Raw genomic sequence first — 19,528 nt, 5'->3', positions numbered from 1 at the left:
GTCCTGATTTTTTCTTCTTTGCCCCCCCCGCCCCCCGCCCAGCACCCCTAGTCTCTCAAGCAATCCCCCCACCATTGTTCATGTCTTTGGGTCATGCATATAAGTTCTTTGGCTACTCTATTTCTTATACTGTACTTTACATCCCCATGGGTATTCTGTAACTATCTATCTATACTTCTTAATACCCTCACCTCTTCACCCATTCCTCCAAATACTACTCCTCCCATGTGGCAACATAAAAACACTCTCCCTTATCCATGCTTCTAGCTCTGTTCTTGTTTGCTTAGTTTATTTTTTAGGTTCAATTGCTGATTTGTCTTGTCATTTTATTGTTCATAGTTTTGATTTTTTTCCTATTTTTAAAGTAAGTCCCTTTAACATTTCATATAACAATGGTTTGGCGATGATGAGCTCCTTTAGATTTTTCTTGTCTGCAAAGCTTTTTATCTGCCCTTTGATTCTGAATGATATTTTTTGCTGTGTAGGACAGTCTTGGCTGTAGGTCCCTGCTTTTCATGACTTTGAATATTTCATGACTTTGAATATTTCTTGCCAATCCCTTCCAGCCTGCAAAGTTTCTTTTGAGAAGTCAGCTGACAGTCTCACGGGAACTCCCCTATACCTTCTTTTCTCTTGCTGCTTTTAAAATTATCTTTAACCTTTGTCATTTTAATTATGATGTGTCTTGGAGTGGGCCTCTTCGCCTATATCATGTTTGGGGCTCTCTGTGCTTCCTGGACTTGCATGTCTATTTCCTTTACCAAATTAGGGAAGTTTTCTTTCATTATTTTTAAAAATATTTTTCCAACTTCTTGTTCTTTCCTTTTTCCTTCTGGCACCCCATATGATGCAAATGTTGGACTTCTTGAAGTTGTCTCAGAAGCTGTTTGGGATTCTTTTTTCTTCTTGTTCTTCTGATTGGTTGATTTTTTTTCCTTCCTTATGTTCCATATCATTCATTTGATTCTTGGCTTCATCCACTGTTATGTGGTTTCCCTGCAAATTGTTCTTTGTTTCAATTAGTGAATCTTTCATTTCTGACTGAATCTTTTTTATGCTGCTGAGGTCCTCACTAAGTTCCTTGAGCATCCTTATAAACAGTGTTTTGAACTCTGCATCTGATAGATTGCTTATTTCCATTTTGATTAGCTCTTTTCCTGGAATCTTGATCTGTTCTTTCATTTAAGCCATGTTTCTTTGTTTCCCTGTTTTGGCATCCTCCCTGTGTTTGTTTCCATGTATTAGTTAGAGCTGTTTTGAGTCCATGTCTTGGTATTGTGGCCTAATTTAGTAAGTATCCTATATGCTCCAGTGACACAACCTTCCCTATCACCCAATCTAGGTATTCAAGGTGCCCTCTTTGTGTGGGCTAAGTACACCCCCCTCTAGTAGTTGAGCCTTGGTTGCTGTTGGGAGATCAATGGGAGAGATTTACCTCAGCCACCCAGCTACAAAGATTGGCTGTGACCACTTACCACCATACTCCACCTTCTGTGGAGGATCAACTGTGCAGGGGCAGGGTGGTGGTGGCCTGACATGGTCTGTAGGTGTCCACTGGGTGTGCTGTCCCTGGGGTTTTCCAGGTGGTACAGGCCAAGGTCAGCACCCACCTGTGTTCTGCCTGGTGCCACCCTGCCTGAGCTATAAAGCAATCTGAGATGGCTGCTACTTGTGCTGGACTTGGAGATTCTCAGCTGAAGCCAAGCTGTGAATCTAGGCTGGCTGCTGCTAGTGCTGGGCCTGGGGCTCACTGAGGCTAATTGTTGCTTTTTTGATAGGATTTAGGAAGTTGTTAAGCATGAGCCAAGACAAGCCATTCATGTGGAAAAGTAGCCTGGGTGAGTCTGTAATTTAGGTGGGGTGGAGTCTCTGGGGATCTCCAAGGCAAGTCAAACAGTGTTAGTCCGGTGGTTGGTGTCTCAGATATGCCACCAGCCTTCTGGCTCTGTCAGGGGAGAGTTTAGAAAAGGGACAATGGCCTCTATTTGCCTTAATGACACTTCAGTTTCTCCGTGTATACAACTGATACCTTGTAAGCTGCTACCCCAGTGCTGTAGTTCAGAGGGAGTGAGTCTGAGTAGGTGAGTCTTTGTGTGGGTTCTTTAAGAGAAACTGCCTGGGGCTCCAGAAGTTTCTTTTACTGACTCAATCCCCACTGATTTTTGCAGCCAGAAGTTTTAGGGACTTAATCTTCGTGGCACTGGAATCCTGGGCTCGGGCAACTCGTGTGGGTCTGAGACTCCTTGCTCTTGAGATATCCCTTCCAAATTTTTATTCACCACATGCAGGTGAGGGACCAGCCCATTCCATGTGCCCCTCCTATCAGTCTGGATGGATGTGATTTCTTTAATTCCACAGTTTTCAGACTTCCATTCAACTCAATTTCTGATGGTTCTGAGTGATGGTTGTTCTATATTTTCATTGTAATTTTGATGTGGATCTGAGGAGAGGCGAGCCATGTCTGACTATCTGGCATCTTGACCAGAAGTCTTCCAATTTTTTCATTTTGTATTGTCTTTAATATCTTTGTATGCCTTTTTAAGAGTGAAATCTTGAAGAGGCTCTCACAGTTATACTTGTTTTTGAGCATTTCTGTGCATTCTTCTGGGTTTGTATAGTACCATTGGGCTCTGTGCATTGCTAAAGAGTGGACCAAATTGTTCTTTGGGTGTAAACAGCTGGTAGATTGCATGTGATATTTTCCTTCCTTTAGGAAGCTGTTATCTGATGCAAAGAGTCAAAAAAAAAAGGAGGCAGGAGAGAGTTAAAGACACAAGCTAATTCATAATAGCTGATAATGACCATTAAAATTCACATCAATCATTCTTTGTGTTTTTAGTTTTATAAAGTAAAAACACCCTTGGCTTGGTTTGCTGTGTAGTCAGAAGAGCTAAAAATAGAACCAAGATGATTTTCCTTCTTTGTGCCTAATCACTTGAAGAAAGCGGGGAGTGTGGTAGTTGGGGAACCTAGCCTACGCCTTTCAGTCTTTGAATATTTGTGATAAATCATTTGTGTGTGCATGCATGTGTGTGTAGGAATCCCTCCAACACATAGAGGGTTGTTTCAGGGGCTGTGTGGGCTATGGGCCAACTGTCTACTAATATGAGAATTGTCTAGAATGACACTATTGTTTGAAGCATTATTCCTTCACAGGGTAGACATTATGGACCATGCTGGTTTGGCGTTTTGCTAGAATAAGGAGTAGTTTGAGAGACAGTTATGTAGCTTAAAAGAATTAGGAATGGAGGTGGGTAGAAATCATCCATTTCTTGGTCATCCATCCAAATAGGGCTGGTGCTGGGGTTGCTGGAAGGAGCAAATGCCATTATCTCTGTTCAGCTGTTCTCATGGGCCCTCATTTATAGTTAACAGTCAGTAATTCATAGCTGGCATTCCTGCTGTGATTGTGACTTTTGTCATATTACTTATCATACTGAATTATAACTCCCTGTGAGGTAGCCATGTCTAGAAATATACATGCAAAGGAGAGGAAGAATCCTGGACTAACCTGTTGTCCACTTGGGGTCTCCTCTTTCCCTGCCCATCCCATTCACTTCCCAGTCTTCTCAACTTTGTCAGAATGCTTCTTGGGCAAGCTACATCGAATGTAACAATGACAATGCATTGGGCCATTGCAAAGTGCCCTTTAAAATCACATTCCCATTGTAATTCTAAGCATACATGAGTGTTCAAGCCATCTTCTGCCTTGGCCTTCACAGTTTCTTTCTCCTCTGTTTGGAAAGATTATTCTTTGCTGCAAATGAGGCTGCCAATGCTCATACTAACAGGGGAGAGGTGCAGGATGAGGAGATAAAAGGTGCAGCCTTGTGGGTTTGGTGTTGGTGAGGGAATTTGGGGGTAGGAATTTCATAGCACCTGAGGGGTACTAGGAAATTTGAAGAGACTAAAGGGCTTTTGTAAAATGTTGTTGTGGATTAAACTTTAGGATCTCTTCAATGTTCCTTGAAAACCAATGATGAAGAATTGAATTTCTTTTTGAGTACTTTTGATAGTGACCTGCTCCTCTTTAACTGTGTGTCAGGTATGCAAAGACTGAGTTATATAACTTGCCATGGATATATTAGGGCTACATGTGTACAATCTTTTAAATTTGTCTCTCTGCCCTTGTTTAGTTTTCTTTTTTTATTGGCCTAGGATGAGGGTTCCCCCTCAACCCTGTCCCCACCTGAGCAAAGCCTAGCTGTATAGGTGGTTTTGAATTTCTTTATAAACGATCCAACTCCTGTTCTGGCTGCTTTATCTCACCATCTCAGGTGGGTCAAGATCTGCCCTGTCAGGTAATTCTGAGATAATTCTCTGTACTGCTTTTGCCCCCAGGGTGGGGTATGTGTCCATCGTGGGATTCCTCTGTCCAAGGCTCTCGACAGAGAGGACCGTGGAGGGGTTCTAAGCTTAACTGGTTTCCTTAGCATGAGGTTGACAAACAAAAACCACTTTGTTGAAATTTTAGAAAGGATTGGAGTTGGAAAACTTCAACATTATTTGGAGGCGAGTGCCTTTAAGAATTGGGCCTGGCAATGGTACTAGACCCTGAAACAGGGTGTGCAGGGGGCGGGGAGAAAAAGATGGGGAAGGAAGAAACTTCTGAGCACTGAGCAGTGGCAGAAATTCCCAAGATGAGCTGACACATCGAATGTGGTTCCCCGAGCACTGGGATGGATCTGTGTGTCAGTCAGAAGAGAAATGACTCTACGCCTGAGCACAGACACACAAGACGTCTTCTAGAATGAAAGTCCCAGAGCAAGAAGGTTGTGGGAGGTGAAAAACACTGGGAAGAAAAACAAAGAAGGAGAAACACTACCAACTCCAAGCCATCCTGGGTACTTATTTAACTGTGACACTTCTTCAGAAGACCCCAACCCAGGCTGGCTGCCTCATCTTGGGGACACAGTTTCTTTACCTTCTTCCTTAGGAAGCTTTCACCTTCCCCTTGGTATTGAAAGCATCTTGCAATGAGGATGGCTCTATGTGTCTGTCTTCTCAGGGTTTGTAGGGGCTACCATAGACTTGAAGTGAGCAATCGGCTTTTGACCGTCTACCAAATGGATTGGCTGGGCTAGGCAGCCACTTGTGTCTTGCCTTTATTTTGTAGGCAGATGCTTTTAGGCAACTGTTGATTATTTTTTTCCCCCAGTGAGTGTCTGCCTTTGGTAGTTGTTTTGTTATTTTCTGGTTTCTAGGTCACTGCTACAGTCAAAGCCATGCCCTTCCCTTTCTCCATATGAATATTTATCATGCCTCAAAATCTTTCTAGCCTATATTTTCAATTATCTTGGCAATAATTTGCTGATTATTACTATATAACAGATGTGTATTCAGAATTAGGTACTTCAACTTCTCCAAATCGTGGTTTTATCTTTTATACATCTAGAAATATTTGAAGAAAACAAATCAGAGCAACTTTTAATTTCTGTGTGAGAACTAGACTCAACTCTGAGAAATCCCTTTATTCTTGTTGTTTTTTTTNTATTTTGTTTTTTTTTTTTTTTTTTTTTTTTTTTTTTACATTTCTCCCCATTTAAACAGTTTGAACATTTTTTCCTTCCTCACTGTTTTGGAAGGATAGAACTTTCTGAATTTATGTCACAGTCAAATTCAAGCACCAGTTACTGTTGGAAATGGGAGAAAACAATGAACAAAACAATATATAACACAACATTAAATCCAATTATAAAAGTCAATTCTTTTCTAAAGAGATGTTCTGTTTTGGTTAAAGCTGTGGCGCCTGCCATAACAAAGCGTATGAATATCCACAAACACGCTTGAATGTTTTTAGCAGAGGTTAAACAGGTAGTGTTTTTAGGCTGTTCAATCAAGCCACCATCTATCCTAAATTAACAAATACTTGTCCTGCACAAAAGAAGCAGAGCTCTTGGGTTCACCAAGAGTAATAACTTTCTCATTACTATATTTTTGTTCTTCTGCCCATGAATGTGAATGGATTGAGGCCCTTAATTTGTACAAGAAATGTGTGAATTCCATGTACATTCACGGTGGCTGCTGCTTCTCAAGAACACTTCCCAGGAGCATAAGGTGCCAGGCAACGGGGACCTTTGAACAAGAACCTCACAACCTTCATTATCAGACAAAAGAGGTCTAGCAGTCCCACTTCTGTTTGTCAGAGAGGGTTCCTAGGAGCACAGCGCCAACCACAAAACAAAGTCTTCCCGGGGTTCCGGGTCTGTGCTCCTCACTTCTGACTGCTGCCTGCTCCCCTCATCCTGGTGGTCCTTCCTAGAGCCTTTGGTCTGTGTTGGGTCCTAGGACTTCCGTGGCTGCACTGTCTTACAGGGCAACTCAAAGGAGTGTCCACTGAGGATCCTCCCAAACACTTCAAAGGAAAACTCTTCCAAAGAACTGTTTCAAAAGCTATTAATTTGCTTCAGATCAGGATAAAAAAACTTAGATTCCTCCACGGGTTAGAAAGCTGTGGGCATTGGAAGACAGGGAAAATGATAGGATACGTGGGGCTGTGGCGAACAGCAGGGTTCAGGCTCTGTGGGAGGGGAGCCCGTACTGAGCTCCAGCAGACTTTGTGGTCCAGATTCCAGCCTTTTCAGTGCTTCAAGAGCAGCCAGCCACCAGTTTTATGTGTAGTCTCCCAACTTGAAAGTGTAGAAACACTGTTTGTGTCGAATAGAACTTGTTGATAGATGGACTCGGCTCTCTGATTCACTAGTCCACAACCTCTGTGATTGTAAGTCACACTGGGAGTGTCGTCCTCTCTGGTGTCTTCTACTTGGACTGAGATACAGGTTCTTGTCTCCTAAGTAACTCATACTGGCTGAAGCAACAAGGAATTTTGGAAGCGTCTCTGAAACTTCACACTTACTATGAGCTTCATGACTGATAATCTGGAAACACAAATTCCATTCCTCTGTGAATATTTTGGCTCCCTCCTGTGTTGGCTTCATCCTCAAGCAGGTTTCAGGGGGGCTGCCTCAGTTCCAGAATTAACACTTTTGTATAACAATGCCCAGCGGGAAGAGAAAACCTTTTCATAAGGCTCTTTCAGAAGAAGGAACAAGAGCCATTCCAGAAACACGTCAGTTGCTCCTCATGTCTTCATTGGCCTAATGCGGGTCATGTGATCTTTCTTGAGCCAATCAGACAAGAGGGGTGAGATTACCCTTATACCTGGCAAGCTTGAGACCTGGAGGTAGGATCAGGTTATAGTTTCCTGAGGTTCATGGACTTTGCATGTATCTCTGTGTATTTTTATGGATCTATTATGTGTGTACACACATGCTCATACCTGAACAAAGCCTGGGTTCTATTAAGAGTGTGTGGTTGCCAGTCAATCAACCATAATTTGGTTTCTATTTTATAAAACTGCCTCTCTCCTGGTGCTATAGTAGATCACCCAGGGCTCCTTCCTGCCAGTGTTCATATTCTCATAACTGAGGCACTTGAAACTCCTCCCAAGCCCACATGTTGTCTTCTTCCATCTCCACAAAGAGACTGGAGGCAGACAGGCAAATCGAGTTCCTACAACAGCTTGGGNTTTTTATGGATCTATTATGTGTGTACACACATGCTCATACCTGAACAAAACCTGGGTTCTATTAAGAGTGTGTGGTTGCCAGGCAATCAACCATAATTTGGTTTCTGTTTTATAAAACTGCCTCTCTCCTGGTGCTATAGTAGATCACCCAGGGCTCCTTCCTGCCAGTGTTCATATTCTCATAACTGAGGCACTTGAAACTCCTCCCAAGCCCACATGTTGTCTTCTTCCATCTCCACAAAGAGACTGGAGGCAGACAGGCAAATCGAGTTCCTACAACAGCTTGGGCATAGGTGTTGGATCTGGGCTTGACACACTTACAAACAAATAACATTCCTGAGTCCATTAAAAGAATCTGTAACATGCAGAGAATATAATTACTTCAGTGGGTTGTTGGGAGATTAAATGCAAAATATGTAACACAGCTCTTGCTGTACAGTAAGTGTTTAATAGATAGTAATTGTCATGATCATGCTATACTTTTATTCCTGAGGATAGCTATTTAAACACTAAATCTGGGTTTATAGCATTACATTAAGCATTCGGTGGTTGGTACTCTTTCCCTCACTTCACCGATATCTAAAAGGGCAACATGTCTTGGCATAGAGTTTTAGGAAGTAGGGGTTGAAACCTGTCATATGTTTTCAATGATGACAAGCCATGCTGACTAGCCAATTGCTTTTTTCTTGCTCTTTTTAAGCACAAATGTGGTTTTAAGTTTGCCTCTGAACTGGGAAGTTGAAGTAAAATACATCAACAATTGACTGCAAGAGGAATTAAGCAAAAGAATCAAGTTCTTTACCTCTCTGTTCATTTTTTCTCCCACAAAGTCCAATTCTGGGAGGTGCCTATTGTTCCTCTCAGCTCCCTTGTATCTAGAAGGATCTGTGAAATTGAAGATAAAGGTTTAAGATTAAGATCTTCTTAATATTAGTGGTAGTTTATATTGGTATAGTGCTTTGCCGATGTAAAATGCTTTCACATCTTATAAAACGCAAGGTTTTGAGATTTGTGAGATTATAAATTGTGTTTTGCTCACTGTTTATCTCTAGTCCCCATCCCAATGCTTGGTGCACAGTAGGTGTTTAACAAATAATATGCATGAAGCTCCAAATAAGTCCTTAGGGTAGATTTGTGTGATGTCATCATTATTTCCCTTTTACACAAAATTCTCAGATTTCATGACTCGCTTAAAGCCATCCAACTGGCAAGTGGTGGAAACAAGACAGGGACACAGTGACTTGTTCTATTTTTCTAGTATGTACTTCTGGATTTTTTTTTAAAAGGCTTGTTTGTGATGACAAAAATTAGTTTCTATTCCAACCTATGGGGGAGGACTCTGAGAGAATGTGGGGTTATTGCAAGGAGTTCAGGGATACAACTTCCCCCTCCCCCAAACAAATTGTCTGAAATATGGCAGAGAAGGTGGAGAAGAGGACCCAGCTTCACTTATTGAGGTTCCTGGAGTAAAGAATTCCCAAACAGAAACCCCAAGTGTCAGCAGCACAGGTTAGATCAGAGTGTATCAAATTCTCTGTTGTGAGAGACCAGTACTAGATGTCATTAGCCCAGTCTGGTTTGGATCCATCCTTGTAAACCTAATAAAAATAACTCACTCTTAATTGCTGCACTTAGCTTATGGAGGACCAGTAACAGAGTTCACATTCCAGCACAGCCCATAGACCATACACCTAGAATAACATTGGTTTAGATTTTTACCATATTTTAAAAAATATACTATATTCCCCACCATATTTGAGCACAGTATTTATTAAAAATAGCAATTCATAGTGCACTGTAAGCGGTGAGTGCCAGCATAGGGGCGCGAGTATAAATGTGCGTGGTGAGCAGATTTCTCTTTCAACCGTGTCAGTGCCTTTTCGAGACCATATAACCTTATTTAGAGACTTGTCAGAACACGATGCCTGAGGCACCTTGAGGTGCCCACGTATTTATGTCCTGCTGTTTTTCACAGGCATGAAGGATTTTGATTAATAGAACACAGCTTAGGTAACAGCTCTAAAGAATCTATATTAGCTGCCTGATTTCTTTTTGCTATTCAGTTGGTATTGAAACTGCTATCTTGTGAAAGAATCAACAGAATTTTGACATGAAAAAGAAGTCCTTGTACTTGAAATCTTTGCTAACCACTTTCCCATGGAGACCTTGGAGGGTTTAGGTGAAAGTTGGCTAATTCCACTGTGTTTGAGGAGTCTCCAATACGAGGACTTGACTGTCTCCCCTGTGGCTCACAGTCTGTCCCAGATCTCAGGCTCTCCATGACAGAAAGCCGTGCTCGCTTTATCAATTCAGTAACATTCGGTATGCCAGGCACCAGCTTAGGCAGCGGGACAGTGGCCTCCACCCTCAGCAGCCTCAGGAAGAAGCAAGTGGGGGGTTTAGGTCTGTTCACTAGAGGCCCAGGTTTGGGAGGTGGGGGGCAGAACCCGTGTTCTCCAAGCCCCTGCCCTGCAGTGAGTCTCACACCTGACCTTGAAAGAGCATAGCCAGCCCTTGGGACTGAGCCTGGATGGCCTTTGGTTTAGTGCTAGAGCTGGGTTTATTGCATAGAAATGCTAATAATAGGAACTTAAATGGCTTAAGAACACTGTCCAGACTTCTAGGCAAACAGAACAGAATGTGAGGCCATAGACTGGCTTCCTGGGTGGGAAGCAGGGACACAAAACATCTCGGGATGATGAGGCGGGCCAGCAGTTTGTGTTCCCAAGGCTGGGACACACTTTGACTTTTCTGAGTGGAAGAATAGATCATTCTAAAGGAAAATGGGCTTTTTATTTTCTAGTGACTCCTGGAGACGGGCACAATTTTTGCCCTGCTCCGAGGCTGAGGTAATTTCCCTAGACCAATGCTGCTCAAACTTGAGTGAACATGGGACTAACTGGAGGATCTTGCCAAACTGTAGGGTGGGTTCAGTAGGTCTGGGGCTGTGCCTGAGATTCTATTTCCAACAAGCTCCCTCCTGGGGATGCTGAGGGAGGTGCTTTGAGGAACAGAGACCAAAAAACTCACCTGGTGGCCGGGAAGTATGGGAAATGGCCTTACCTGCTTTGTGGAAGGTGTTGATCCCTGCTTCAGCCACACCTGCTCACTGCAGTCGCCACATTGTCTGCAGTGGGGCGCTTCCTTCCCTCAAGGGCCTTAGGTAGTCTGAAGGGATATCGCCAGGGCGTATTTATTGGTTGCTGTGTTTAATCATTAACAAAATCTCTGTTGTGCTTTTCAATGTAACTTCTTCAGGGAAAAATGCTAATAGTAGCTGTCATGCAAAATCAAGGTTTGCTTAATCCCACACCATTGCAAGGCTCTGCCTTGACCTGCGTATCTGGTGTTGCACATAGAGTGGGGCCAGTTCACCATAGAGAATCCTGCAGAAAGCTTAGTAACCCAATCATAAAATGATGAGCTTGTATTCTGTCCAGTGATTCAATTCTGCAGCAGCCTCTTTAAAATGGATGGATTACAGATTAAATCTGTAAAAGGAACTAAAACCATTGATTATATTCTGGGCATTGGCTTTAGCTGTCATCAGATATAGTTGGTTATTTGGGCCTCTCAGTGAAAAATGATTAGAGAAGTCAAAACAAATTTCATTTTGATGTTTTGTCATTTTTGAGCTACATCAAATAGGTTCTCTCAGAAAGTAAAGACTCAAAGCTCATTCAAAATTAAATGCCAAGTAATTTTAGGGAAATTGAGACTTCATGTCACCAGATGGGTTTAAAATCACAGGCTTGGGTTGTGGGTTTGGTCCTCTGTTGAGGCGCGTATGAGAAGCAACCGATAGATGTTCCTCTCTCTTTCTCCTTCTCTTCTCTCTAAAAATAAACTATGTAAAATATTTAAAATAATGAAGCCCCAGTCTTTCATTCAGTGCAGTCCACCCCAGGCCAGCAAGTGGCTTTTTCATCATGTTCCCAGGCTGATGGTACTAGTTTCTAATGAAAAGGTAATCATGTAATGTAGACCAAACTGATCTTCCAAAATTACTTTTAGTGGATTTGGGACAGTGGCTCACTTAATTTCTTCATTTATTTTCATAGGTCACATTCCATCGCTAAACCGTTCCATGGGTCTGTCAGTGACTTTGATTGAAGCAGAAATTTATCTTATCCAATATCCTGCCGAGGGTATGGAAGGGTCTTTGCTGTTAAAAGGGTTTTGTTGTAATGGTATTTATCTTAATCAGATTTGGCTGACACATCTCTCACTTATAGAATTTTACAAGGGAAAATAATCTAACCAGCTTAGAAATCATCTAGTACAACCAGCTTATTTCACTGCTGGGGAGTTCGCCAGGGTCACTGGAGGTTGTCTTTGAATCCCAGGCCTGGGCTCCCCCCTGTTTCCCAAGATGCATTTCTGCGCTGATCTCAGGATGCAATATAGTGGCTGTGAGGAGCGCTCTGTCAGATACCATGACTACATTTCTCTGCCATCCAGACCCTGTCTTCTGGCAGAGTTGCAGCAGCCTCTCCAATGTTCCAGGGAGACAAAATGGTGGGTGTAGGAGTCAGGATCTGCAGTTCAATGTTCTGGGTGAAATCCTACCTTGCTTGGTATATGTTGTATGACCTTGGTCAAGCCACAGAGCCTGTCTGTGCCTCAGTTTATTCAGATGCAAAATTGGGACCTTCCTCATAAGATAGTAGGGGTCGAATGAATGAATACAGAGCAATGGGAGCAAGCGGTTGGGTGCATTGTATGAGGATTTGCAAACTGGGTTTCCACTAGGTAATGAGTTGTGAAATCAGTGTTTTGAATCATAAATAGCATTAGAAAAATCAAATGACATATAATAGAATAAAACAGAACATATTAGAGTGCACTGCATTTATGCAAGGTTTTTTTTTAATATTTTATTTATTTATCTTTAGAGGGGAAGGGAAGGAGAGAGGGAGAGAAATATCAATGTATGGTTGCCTCTCATGTGCCCCCTGCCGGGAACTGCATCCCCTGCTGGGAACTGGCCTGCAACCCAGGCATGTGCCCTGACTGGGAATCGAACCGCAATCCTCTGGTTCGCAGGCCCGCGCTCAATCCACTGAGCTACACCAGCCAGGGCTCATTTATGCAAGGTTTTGTTTGGTGTCCTTTTTGGTGTTTGGTTGGTATGGGCATGTGTGTATATGTGTGTCATGGCTTACAATGTGAAATATGTTCTCACTGTGGATTGTAGTTAAAAGAATTTGGAAGCCCCTCTCTATGTACTGGAGAGGAGAGTGAATCCATTTATCTAAGAACAGACCTATCAGGGTGAGTGAGGCACATTTTAGCATAAATGCACAAGGTGAGCTGTGGCTGAAACTTAAATGTGCTTCCTTCGCAGAGGGAGACCAAAGGGCAGTTTCTTATTGACCACATCTGCAACTACTACAGCTTGCTGGAGAAGGACTACTTCGGCATTCGTTACGTGGACCCAGACAAGCAGCGGGTAAGAGCTGATTTCTGTCTGGATACATTTGGGGGAGCCACTCAGGCTGTGGGGTACTGAAGAGGTTTCTCTGAGACCAGTTGTAATGCACTCTTGTTCTCATGGTTATTGATGGATATCGACCACGTGAAACCAACCAGCCTGGTACGTCTGTGTGTATGTGCATGTGCGTGTGTGTGTTAGAGTCTGGTATTGTTCCCACTGGATGGGGTGTGGCAAGAGAAGGGAACACTTACCTTAGGCCCTCCCAGAAGTTCCTCCCACTTGGTTGAAGACAAAATGTTCCTGTGCCTTTTGAACCCCAAGTTTGCCAAAGCTCTTCAAACAGTGGCTACACATAATCTCACAGAGAAAATCCACTCCTCAGTATGAAAAGCTACTGGTACACAGGAGAACAGGGCAGTGAATGCTTAATGGGTACAAAGGTTTCTTTTGGGGTAAGGGAAATGTTTGGAACTTGACATAGATGGTGGCTATAACATTGTGAAAATACTCAATGCCACTGGAATGCACACTTTAAAATAGTTTTAAGTTATGTGAATGTCACCTGAATTTCAAAAAGCATTGGCAGTTGGAGGGTTCTGATACTTTGAAAGCTGCTTCTTGAGCACCACTGCATTTGACAGCCCCCATTGTATTCCTGCTCTTGGATACACCTTTCTGGTCTCTGCTGGTGTTTAAGAGTGAGCAGGAAGTCCTGCCTTCTGAGCTTGTGTACCAGCCTAATAACTGTGTTCAGGCTTGGCATATGTCACAATGTCAAAATGATGTGTGTCCCTCACTTCCAAAAGGCCCAGGAATCTCCACTGTAGCTGCCACCACCTCCCGCAGGTCCCGCGTATGGGTCAGGAGGTCCCGTAGCTGCTTCTTACCCTGCCCCACTGCCAGGCAGGGCAGAGTGTGACGGGCTCAGCTAGGGGTGGTCTGGGATGGTAGAACAGGTTTCCTCGGGCTTCCTTAATTTTCTCTCATTCTTACTAGTGTCCCTGTAAGAATGAGAAACTTTTTGCCCAACATAGAACATCAGCTGGGTGTTTTTACATGAAAGATTATTTATTTATTTTTAGAGAGGGGAAGGGAAAAAGAAAGAGGGAGAGAAACATCTATATGTGAGAGAAACATCAGTCTGTTGCCTCTTGTATGCACCCTCACTGGGGACCAAACCCACAATGGAGGCATGTGTCCTGACTGGGAATTGAACCTGCGATCCTTTGCTTTGTGGGACAATGTTGGATCAAATGAGCCACACCAGTCAGGGCACAACCTGGCTCTTGATTTTGTTTACTGACCTAATACAACGAGGAGAAGCATGTACTTTGGGGAGGGGTGTGGAGGATGAACCTGTCTGAGGAATGGATTAGACTTTCCTCTAAAACATGGGGCATCTTACTAGCTTTAGGAGTCCAGTAAGACCTAATCTTCTCTAAAGAAATACAATGTGGTGTCTCAGAAGGGGGTTTTGGTCTTCTGTAGTACCTTTAATGGGCCAAGCCTGAGTGAGAGGAAGGTATAGGACACCGATGAGGGTGTAGGGCTGACATGAGGCCACAGAAGGGATGTGTGGCATTTACTACTGATTAACAGTGGCTCACAGACCTGGCCCTGCAACAAAATCCCCTTGGGTGTTTGCTAAATGTGTTTAGTGTGGACCCTATTCTCGACGTCCTGAACCAGAATCCTGGGTGTAGGGCCAGGAACATGTGTTCTAACTCATCCTAATTCTGCTTTTGATACAGAATACAGCTTTCGTCTCCTGTCAGCGTTGGGGACCATGGCATAAAGACATCCGTAGATATAACTTTTATGGCCATGAGGGCATTGCCCTTGTATGGAGAGGGAAATGGGCTCAAAGACATTCTTAGTTGCCTAAGGTCTCACAGCTGGTAAGTGATGCAGTGAGTACTTCCACTTAGGATTACGGTTTAAACCCTCATTCATGCCAAACAGAGTCTGTGGACTGTCGGTCATTGAGCCACCCCTGAAAATAGATTTCTCTGTGTGCAGAATTCCATTTTAAATTCTAAATAGCCAACCTACAGAGGTAATTCTGAGTACTACTAGTTGAGCATCTATCATGTACCAGGAATTTTACTGAGTGGCCTCTAGTCTCCCCCAAAATACTGTAAGAAAGGAAAAAAACTGAGGTGCAGAGAGGGTCCGTGGCTTGCCGAAGGCCACATGGCTAGTAATTGTTGGAGGGAGGATGGGATTTGAACCCATCCTCTTTCCACTCCACCTCCCACATGAAAATTTAAAACACAGTCTGGATCAGAGATCTCAACCTTTCCCTATCAAGGACCACATAGAAAATAGTTTCAGCTTTGTGACCCACACAGCTTCTGTCATAATTACTTTATTATTCTTTCAATTATGGAAAGCAGCCAGAGATAATATCTAACGTAATGGATGTGGCTGTGCTCCAAAACAAAAAAACCCTTTTTTCCAGTAAAAGTATTTTACAAAAAATAGGCAATTGGCCATAGTTTGTGAACCCATTGTCTAGACAATAGCTGGAAACCACTTAAACACATTAGCCTTTTTCATTTCTTTTGACTCTGTCATTGGGGAGATACTGGATAAAACATTAGAAGAAGTATTCAGAGTTGGAATCAGATATCAATATGAACTCATAATTTTAAAAACATGCATAAATATAGAAATAAATACAGGTGTGTGTATATGTGGGCTAGTACACACACATATATTTATATGTTCTGTCCACTGAGGTGGCCTAGAAGCAATGACATCACAGTAGCAATGAACACACTTAGCTCTCCTAGATCTTGGCTTCCTTTTTTTAAAGAATCAATAATTTTTATTTAATTTTTAATTGAATTTACTGAGGAGACATTAGTTAATAAAATTAGATATGTTTCAGGTATACAGTTCTACAATACGTCATCTGTCTATTATAATTGGGTATGTACCACCCCACGTCAACTCTCCTGCCATCGCCATTTAGATCTTGGTTTCTAAATACCATTGCCCAACAAAAGGAACAAGCGGTCCTTGCAGAAATGGCTGATTGTAAGGCTGGGATAGGGAAATCTCAAGATGAATCTGAAGCATCTTCTGGTGCCAGAAAGTAAGGAAGTGTTGATAAAGCTGGAAGATAGGGCCCTGGGAAAGGCACAGAGCCAACCCGAAAGAACTTCCAAACTGGAACGACAGGAGTGGCAACAGTAAATAACAGTAGCATTGAATTATAATCCCTAGAATAAAGTGCTATGAGTTCCTACTGATATCAATAGATTAACTGAATAAATAAATAAGAGGGGAAAGGGGCAGCTCTTCCTTACAGTGGAATTGCAAATAATACATGTAGAAGGAATGAGAGAAATGAAAAAAACTGCCATTAGAACACTGTGATAATAATCGTTGTGGGCAAGATCCGTGGATGAATGCTGACATTAATAGGCAAAAGCTTGAGGAGAAATAGGATATTTCTCATAGTCTCAAAGTATCTCCCCTACTCCTTGACAGGTTTTGATTACAAAGGGTAAAAGAATAACTTGACAGAGAAGAAGCCTGGCAGATGTCACTTAAAGCAAGAGATCAAGGTTAACATCACCAGTAAAAAGATGAAACGACATCATGCACACCTGATTCATGCACTGAGAAGGGCATGGCCTCTTGGGTGTTCTTCATAAGAATGCCTAACCCCCTTCAAATTCTGAGAAAATATCGGACAAAATGAAGAAAAATTCTTCATAGTAGCTCATCAGTACTCTTCAAAGGCATGAAGGTCATGAAAGGAAAGGAAAGACTGGGAAACTCAGTTTAGAGAGATGCATCTAAAGCCATGTGGGGTCCTGGCCTGGATTGTGGAACAGAGAAGTGTCTGTAGTGGGAAAAGTGATGAACTCCAGTTTAAGTCTACACTTTATTTAGTAGTATTGTTTTCTTAATTTTGATCATTGTATTATAGTTACATAAGATGCTGAAATTAGGGGAAGATGGATGAAGGTTATACAACATTTTGGAAGTTTTCTATGTCTGCAAATTTATTATTTTTTAAGTTAAAAAGTTTTTAGGTTGATGAGCTTCATTGTTCTTTATATTTTGACTTAGTATAGCTTAATTTTCAATGATCAGACTTGGGTAGTAGATTAGTGGAAAAAAATGTGGGTCATGACCTCCAAAACAAACTCTATCTGATGTATCCATTCAGTTGCTTAGAGGGCTTTCTAAATAGTTTTATTTTTCCCCTACACCACATAGTTGTTTTAGCCTTTTGACTTTGAGACTACAATGTGAATGTAGCTTTCACATGGATTTCTGAGCAGTTGCTGCACGAAAATGCGTGGACTTTGTACCCTGAAAGATGTAAATGAAATCATATCTGTGCTGGTTAATAAGCTGTGTGATGTTGATCAAGTTACTGAGTTTCTCTGACTCTGTCCTGATTGTTAAAACAGATAACAATACCTACAGGTAGAGTTGATATGACAATCAGAGATAAGGTATGCAAATGCTTAACAAATGGTGTATACTGTGTATGTGGCATGTTATATTTTTATCATTATTAACTTATTACTCTGTATCGGATAGGTCTAGGTGAGGCAATTGCATGAGAAAAAAAGGCCATGATTAGCAAGTTAAAAACCTAGAAATGCAATTGACTTCTTTTAAAGGCAGGATGGCTATTATGAGGATTGTTGGAGAAAGACAAGTGAAAGTGAGCCTTGGGTGATTAGAAAAATGGACTCAAAGGAACAAACACTCTGACATGGATGTTTTGAGCAGAAACTAATTGACCAGTTTTTTTTTTAGCAGTATGTATATTCTTCTCAATGGAAAACAAGACCAATGAATTATTTGGATAGAAAGCTAATCAACAGAGAAAATAAAATTATTTAGAAAAGCTGAAGTGGAACTTACCTCTGCTATGGGAGTTGGTGGTTTGCCTACAGCTCTTTGCAATCTGATTTGTGGCAAACCATTGTGGAATATTAAATATTTAGCACTATTACATTTGGAACACCATATGTTTGAGACGATGTCTCCTGTCCCATATGCTCTGGGAGTGCTGAGGACTGAGTCAGTAAATGACTGTCTTTTGCTGTTTTAGTACTAAGGGCACAGAATTTCCATTTTTAAAATTTGAGTTAAGGAGGGGCAGAGTCAATGCTGGTCAATAAAAATCCACTTGACATTTTTCTTTTGAAGAATGCATATCATCTTAGTTGTATTCAATTAGGGAAAACGTGTGTGGTACTTTCTTCATTTTACTGATAGAGGAAACTGGGACTCTAAGTTTAGAAGTCTTGGAAGAAACAATTCCAAAAGAAAAAGGTGTAGTGCTTGGCTTAAGTCCTGGTATATATATTTTAAAATGTAGCCTGTTCTTTCCATCACTTCTGCTCAGGTATTTGGGTAACTTCTCGTGAAAGTTGAAGTTCTGAAATAATTGGATTCCATAATTCCAAGTTTCTATGGCTATGATATGAAATATTTATCACCCTTAATTTTCTTTCTTGTTCTTTAACCCTTTCCTGTTTTCCACACTTAGCTGGGGACGTCACCTCCAGTGACTCAGAACTAGGCGAATGCTTAACGTCCCAGTTCTAAGTCACTGGAGGACTGACTCGGTTGGAGGTGGTTGGTTACGGTCTGCTGGAAGACTGGGTCCAGTGCTTTTCATTTTAACTTTCCCATTTCCAAACATCTGTTTAACCCACTTGCCGCTACATCAGTGGTGTTCTAACTCATACCTACAGACAACAGGCTCACTTAGAAAAACCCACGTCTCTGGGGCAGTCTCCTCAAGCACCTTGTGTTAGGGCCTTGTGTGTCATGTGGCCACTGGACATGCATTCCGATTGCATGACCTGGGAAGTCATGGATGCGAGGACATGCTAAACCCTGACAACTCCCTCCCCCAAATATAATCATAGCCCTGAGGTGTCTGTTGGTAGCCAGGAGGGATTAGTAAGACTACCAGTGAACTTTAATGGGAAGAGACCTTTTCTGTGCTGGAGCAATTTGCTTTTTCCAGAGGTACCTTTGGAAAAGACAAGGAATGGAATAAAAACAGGTCCAATAATTTGAGGCTTCACTCTGGGGATGATGCCAAGGAGCCAGACAGCATTGTTTGCCTCCAGCTGCTCCTGCTGTTCCTGCTGTTGAAAGCTGCTTCCAGCTCCTAGATGGGATGGCTTCACAGGTGCTCAGAACTAGGAATGAGAGTGATAGCTGAGATTCAGGGCAGCCCTGCACCGAAGAGCAGGGTTGTCTTGCTGTCTCATGTCACTGGGCATGACTGTCTGCTTAAGGAGTCCTCTTGTAAAAAATCAAGACAGCTTAGACTCCTATTTCCGGGGGGATATGAACAAGGAACTTGGCTTAGTGGGAAAGGACTTTGGGCCCTTAAGTTGTGAGAAACAAAGCTCTATCACAACAGCTTGAAACTGGATGTGTTGTCTAGTGGTTCAGTTGTGACCCAAGGTAGGAACACTGCCAGATTTGGGGAAACTGTCATGTTCTTTCAGCAGAAAGTAGAATTTGGTGTTTAACTAAAATGATTGCTCATAATTGACTCCATCTAC

The 19,528-nt window shown here is 42.2% G+C and overlaps 1 protein-coding gene across 2 annotated transcripts in view; it reads left to right on the top strand.

The window, feature by feature from the left end:
• FRMD3 (FERM domain containing 3) overlaps positions 1-19,528 on the top strand; it is a 275,666-nt gene that overhangs the window by 118,694 nt on the left and 137,444 nt on the right. For both annotated transcript variants that reach the window (XM_037035831.1, XM_037035829.1), the window contains exon 2: positions 12,876-12,980. In XM_037035831.1, the coding sequence (XP_036891726.1) occupies positions 12,876-12,980 (105 nt within the window). The remainder of the gene's footprint in view (positions 1-12,875; positions 12,981-19,528) is intronic.

This window comes from Sturnira hondurensis, unplaced genomic scaffold (genome assembly GCF_014824575.4).
Source record: "Sturnira hondurensis isolate 20B ecotype Veracruz unplaced genomic scaffold, ASM1482457v3 Scaffold0022566, whole genome shotgun sequence".
NCBI lineage: Eukaryota > Metazoa > Chordata > Mammalia > Chiroptera > Phyllostomidae > Sturnira > Sturnira hondurensis.
The sequence above is the reverse complement of the archived record's forward strand: the minus strand, read 5'-3'. Positions and strand labels throughout refer to the sequence as shown.